Raw genomic sequence first — 6,368 nt, 5'->3', positions numbered from 1 at the left:
ATAGACCTCTCCCTTGGAGCCAGGTCCACTCTGCTGCATATCAAATGGAGTTCAAGTATCTAAAATACTGTGTAAAGAGCCACCTATCTATTTTCTTCACAGGAGGTGGACTACCGTGGTGTCTCGTCAGGTTAAGGTTCCTTCCCAGGCTGCCTTCCCTCCCAGCTCTGGCCCAGACCTGCACCTTCCATGGCGACTTACTGTCCAGCCTAGCTGAAGGCGGCACCACCTCAAACATCATTTCTCTTCTAAAGGAATATTGGAAGAATACCTTCTCCTGATCATACCCTGCTGCTAGCAATTCCACCCACCTCCCACCCTCCAGCCCAGGTCCCACACAGCCCACCGCCCCACGCTGTGTGTGCTGGCCCCACAGAGGCTGGGCCATGGGTACAGGAGGGTGGCGCGCACACACACAGGATCGCTCCCTTTCACTTTGTTTCACCCAGTCACAGACCTTCCAGCACCTGAATACTCCTCTGCCAAGTGGTTCCTCCACCCCAAGCAATCTGCACAGCAGCAGCCAACCCAGAAGTCTCCATGGTGGGGGGGGCGACTCGTGCACCCCGGTTTGCAGCTGGGACCTTAGCTCAGCCCTAGAGACTGAGAGAAAGGCTTTGGAAAGGCGGGCTGGCTCCTGCAGCCAGCACCATGCCCTTGTCTCAGCCAGTTACTGTACAAAATGGACAACACACACACATTATTTACAGCCTGTTTTTCACATGATGGAGCAGCTCTTGGCTCGGTCTTTCCTGATCTCTGTGTCATTCAGTAAGTCCGTCCTGCCAGGCATCTGTGATGCCCGCTTCAGTCCCCGTTTGGAGTTGCTGCGCTTCAAGTTCTTGTGCACCCTGTTGACTGAGGCAAGTGTGGTCACATGAAACACATCCCGTACGCTGTTCTCCGAGACCTTGGAGGAGCACTCTGCATAGGCCACTGCCCCAATCTGCCGTGCCAGCGCACTGCCCTGTGGTCCAGAGAGAGTGGGAGGAAGAGGGAAGACGGTTAAGACACCAGCATTCTGCAAGGAGCATCCTTTCACACCACCATCAGCCCTGTCTGTGCTGGCAGCCCTATCAGAGCACCGTGGCACAGCCGGGAGCGGCTCTCACAATGTTTGCTCATCATCGCTGTAAATAAAGTGCAAGTGTCTGTGAGAGCACCAGACGTGCGGGTGGCCTCCCAAGCAGACAGTGCTACCGGGCACTGGACCCTGAATCACCTGCACTTTCTCACTAATGCGGTGCCACCCCTGCAGCTGAGGGCCTGGACAATCTCTCTCACCAGAACAGTCATCTGGGACCTGCTCTGCACAACACGGAGCCAGGCACAGAGCAGCCCAGAGTGCAGCCACCCCTGCAGTGGACCACAGAGACTGGGTCTCCGGGCCAGCCTGGGGACACTGCTGGGTCCACTGGCGGCCACAGAAGCCCGGCAGCAGACCCTCAGACCCCCCAGCTGTGGCTTGCCCCCCCCCAGCAGTGTTTCCCCAACACAGAACACAGAGCAGGAGAGTCACTCGGAGCAGAAAGAGCTGCACTGAACTAGGAGATGCAGAAGCACAACACGCCCCTTTAGCCAGTCCAACTTGTCAAATCAGGCATCTCCACCAGCTTTGAGGAAAGACTTTTCAGCTACTAACCAGGAGGCTGTTCAGCAGAGCATTAGGAATAAGTCAAGGTCTGCCAGAGCTGGGGAAAAGAGTGCTGTAAGCATGAACAGCTCAGAGTCCGTGAGCCAAGATCAAACCAGCTTCTGACCAAGACCTGGGCACAGTGGGTCATTTGCTGCTGAGCTTCCTTGTCCTAGTAGGTCCTGCAGAAAAGTCCCCGCCTCACCTCCCTGAGCCCTATGGGGACGGCTGCTGAAACACACCTGCTCGTGCGTCACAGGGATGAGGCGCTGCTTGGAAAGCTCCCGGAGCGTGTTTAAGTCTGTCCGCATGTCCAGCTTGCAGCCGACCAGCACAATCTTTGCGTTGGGGCAGAACTCCTGAGTTTCCCCTTGCCACTGCAGAGGAGACAAGAGGAAGAAGGTGCTCAGGGGCTGCTGGTGTAGGAGATGCTTCAAGAGGCCCAGCGGCACCTCCATGTCAAGTTAATTTTGGCAGAAGGCAGCCTGCAAAAGGGTCAAGGTTGGAACAACAAAGGCAATCACAGGGTCTCAGCTCGTCGCTCCCAGTTCCTTTCCAACGAGGCCAAGAGCCCCGTCCAAGATCCCCCAGCCCTGGAGTGAAGGACAGGCCAGAAGAGTCGTGCCATCAGTTCCTACCCAACAGCATCATCCAGCCAAACACCTCCATGCCTCACTGCCATGGCAGAGCCCACCAGTCTGGTCCATAGCTTCTCCTGCTTCCACCAGCAAACGGCACTTCTCTCCCCCCAAGAGGGGCCCCAGCACCTCCTGACCATCAGCACATGCTGCCAAGCCGCCCTGGCCTGGCTCGTCTCTGAACAGGACCTGGAACTGGACCAGTCAGGGTACCAGGACTGCTACTGGTAGCCACCGCAATGCCACTTTTAGGTCTCCTGCCTCAGAGCTGCGGTGCCTGGTGCCAGCACTGAGGCTGGTTTTGGCCCCGCTGCAGCCTGCATGCCCAGATTTCAGGAAGAGGGGAAGGGGCACGGGCAATGGTGGTCACCATGGTCAGCAGGGGCTCTCAGTGAGGATGCAGGCCGGAAGCGGCTCTGGAGACTGTGCTGAAGACGAGAAACACAGGGACAGCCAGCTTTTGGTGTTCTGAATATAACATGAGGCTCTAATGGGATCAGGTTTGGAAAGCAGACTTCAGAGGCCAAGACCGTGCACTCTGGTGTGTATGGGGGGTCACAGCTGTTCAGAGACTGATTAGCTCATCAGGGCACTTTAATGACTGCCACAGGCAAGGATGGGAACGGTCGGAGTGCCTCTTGGATAACTTTATGCTCACTTGTTCCAGATATGCCCTGCAAACCTGTTAAATCTAAGCTGCAGTCCCCTGTGCTAGGCCACGGGAGACCACTCTGGGTATGACTGTGGAAAAATAATGACCACACAGTCTGGTGCACAGATCTGGGACTCCAAAGGTCAACCTCGCTGGACCTTTTGAACCACAGTCAGCGGGTAGCTCTTTGCACAGCACACTCATTATTTGTTTATTATTGGGAGCCACATGTTAAAGACATTAAGACATTCAGAGCATAGCTACAGCCAGGGAAATAAAGAATTGAAGCAATGAAAGGAGAAGGCCAGGGCAAACATCCACATCCTTTGCACTAACGGTCCCTTTCAGAGCTCCAAAAATGAATGCCCAATGTGCAGTTAAGTGTTGGCAGCAGTAAATAAAACCATCGCCTGTGACTTCCCCCCGGGGACCTGTACAGCCTCATCAGCGTGTCAACACCCTGGTTACTTACCTAGTGTTTCTGAAGTACGAGACAGATGATAAATAGAGATTACCCCCAGGTAAAGATGTCACTTGGAATTAGCAATTTCCTGCTACACTGATGGTTAAGCATATACCCTAGGCAATTAGAAGGGGAAAGAAAACCAAGCCCACAACCCAGTGTCCATAACCTGGTGGGGAAAGGAAGTGCCAAGAATGACCCAAGTTTCATTCAACCGATATCAGACCAAAGCAACTGCAAAATATGGAAAAATCTTATTTTCCACCAGGAGGTGGGCTCAAGTATCTTCACCATGAACCTGCCTTCCCTGCTGCTAGGGACATTTGTCCACCAGGACTCACACACATCCCCAGCACCCGGGCAGCACGCCAGGCTGCACAGCTCCTGGCAGATTTCTGGTGTCACAGCCACACAGCGTCAAGGGCTAACACACCCCCAAGAGGTGGATGATGCAGTTCTTTTGGAGCTGGAATTCAAGCACCCTAATTTACCTGAAGGATGAAAATCCTCGAAGGGATTGAGCTATAGGGTCTGTTCTTACCAGGCAGAGGTCACGGCTGTCTGTAATGGCATAGGGCTCCCCGGCCTATGGAGAGAGGTGCGACCCTCTTCTCACATGACTGACACCTAAGATTTGCTGCTCTATCAAGACTTTTCAGAATGAAGGCACCACCCTATGAAAACCTGCTTTGTATGAAATGAAGAGCTGCTTGTTTGCATTCTCTCAGATGGCTCCTTCCCTTCAACCGTACATGCTGTTCAGGCAGCCCAGGCATCAGAAGGGCAGCAATAATAAAGATTTCCTCTGCTGAATTAGCATTTTTGCCTGAGGCTTGAATAGGGAGTGTTATTTTCCTTATTCGCCTGATATCAAAAGCTAAAACCCATTTCAACTTCATGGTGTCTTAGGAATTTTCCTCACCTCCATAGGCTGCAAGCCTGCACCAAAGGAAACAAGGCATCTACTCAGAGGCACTTAAGAAATCCCCTGTGATTTAGGGTTTATTTTAAGTCACTGTATCAAAAAGACATTGCCTAACAGTACTCAAAGCATCTGTGAGGCTGCACAGGGAAGACCTTACACTGAGCAGTGCGGACTCACATGAAGAGTGTGCAGAGAGACATAAATAAATCCCAACCCCAGCTAATTATTGATGGGTTTGCATCTCATTGAGGTATAAGTGATTTGCTTGCATTATTATTCTGCTGACTCCTAAGCTAAGCAGTGAATTCTTTCAGTCCACATGAAACACACCTCCTTCCACCCAGCATGCTTGGTACCCAGGACCTGCTTTGGGACAAACACTGAGCCATTGACCGAGTTATCTGAAGGGTCTTTGTCCTCTCACCAGGACACTTCTGAGACACAGACCCACTTCTCAGCCCTCCCAGCAGCTGAGTAAGAGGCTCTTGCTTCAGCACAACATTTGGCAAAATGAGGAGAGGCCAAGAGGGCATCAGTACAATGTGACTTGTTCAGACAGTGGCCAGTCCAGCCCTGGCAGCATGGGGCTGACTGGGAAGAACAGCTACAGGAATCACTATTCTGTAGTGCTTTTCATGCCTTGGTGTCTCAGAGAGCTTCACAAATGAGATGCCAGCCAAGACTCACCTCTGGGACAGGATGCAGCCACCAGTGAGCTCTCTGCAGCTTTGCTGCACAGCGGTGAGAGCTCACTGAAACCACAACTCCCTGAATTTCATGGAAGGAAGCAGGGTATTGCCAGGACCAAGGGATGTGAGTGGCCAGGAGGTCATTTACCCTCTCCCTGAGCAGCATCCTGAGTTGCTGGACTTCATGCCATCTTGGAGGAAAGCCTCACATGGGAACCTCTCCCTAGGTGCCACCTATTCCCTGAGAGCGTGGCAGGCAGGGACCTGCTGGGAGGCCAGCCAGCAGTGCTCCACAGTGGATCCCCAGCCCTGTGGGGCTCTCCGGGACCTGCCAGACCTGCCAGCTGGAAATATCTGCTTTGCTGAAAAGCGCTAACCTGCAGGTAGGAAGCTCTCAGCTGCTAACACAGAGCATGGCCAGTCATCTCTGCCAGGGCAGACAGTGTTCAGGGCCCTGCATGCTATCCAGTCCAGTGGCATTGTGCCATCTCATTTTATTCATTCACGGGCTTGAAATTCAGTGCCACAGCTCGTTATTCTTGTTGTCAAGCTATAGGGAACTGATTGCTGTCTTTCTTACTGTGCAGATGCTGAACTGAGGGGACAGACAAAAAACTGAGTGCTCTACTTGCATGGAAACAGGCACCAGGGGCCACTTCCCAACTACTGCAAGCAATTCATAGCACGCTCACTGGTGGTTATGCTAATGAGAGATGCACAACACTTTCCAAGGTCTTAATGAAAAACAGAACAAATGCCCTACATTTCTCTCTGTCCCCACATTTGTATGTGTGCATAGACACAGACTCCACACACATGCTGCAAGCTACCATGAGCTACACCATTTACTAGGTTCCTTTCAAATGGAAATATCTTGCTTTCTGCACAGACCATGTCAGGATCAGTAGCAGCCGACCATCCCCATCTAAGCATGCAAACTCCAGCCAAGGCTTGGCCACAGGGCCAGAGCTTTTAGCCTTGATGACAGCCCCAAGGCAGCTCCACATGCTGCTGCAGAGGACCCATTTTGCCAGCCGGAAGGCACGCCAGGCACTCACCTTCTTGAGCACACTGTCCAGGGTCTCTGGGCGGCTGATGTCAAAGCAGATGAGCACAGCGTCCGAGTCCGGGTAGGCCAAGGGACGGACGTTATCATAATACGCTGAGCCTGCAGAGAGAAGCAGGAGGAGAGTGGTGAGCAGAAAGTCTCATCTCACTGACTGCTTGTTATCCGAACGGGCAGGCTAGGACCCCCAGCCCTCTCTGCCAAGCAAAGAGATCTTTAATTCCAGTAAGAACCGGAGACATTGCCACATGATGCAAACTGCTCTGTTGGAGATAAAGGATGTTTGACCCAAGCTTTTGACC

General features: G+C 52.8%; 1 protein-coding gene across 1 annotated transcript in view; it reads right to left on the bottom strand.

Moving 5' to 3' along the window:
• Positions 1-718: 718 nt before the first annotated feature.
• Positions 719-6,368, bottom strand: part of RND2 (Rho family GTPase 2) — an 18,615-nt gene continuing 12,965 nt past the window's right edge. Inside the window, exons 3-5 of the mRNA XM_009326841.1 lie at positions 6,059-6,207; positions 1,876-2,010; positions 719-967 (exon numbers count right to left, since the gene is read on the bottom strand). Of these exons, the coding sequence (XP_009325116.1) occupies positions 719-967; positions 1,876-2,010; positions 6,059-6,207 (533 nt within the window). The remainder of the gene's footprint in view (positions 968-1,875; positions 2,011-6,058; positions 6,208-6,368) is intronic.

Source organism: Pygoscelis adeliae, unplaced genomic scaffold, assembly GCF_000699105.1.
Source record: "Pygoscelis adeliae isolate BGI_AS28 unplaced genomic scaffold, ASM69910v1 Scaffold421, whole genome shotgun sequence".
NCBI lineage: Eukaryota > Metazoa > Chordata > Aves > Sphenisciformes > Spheniscidae > Pygoscelis > Pygoscelis adeliae.
The sequence above is the reverse complement of the archived record's forward strand: the minus strand, read 5'-3'. Positions and strand labels throughout refer to the sequence as shown.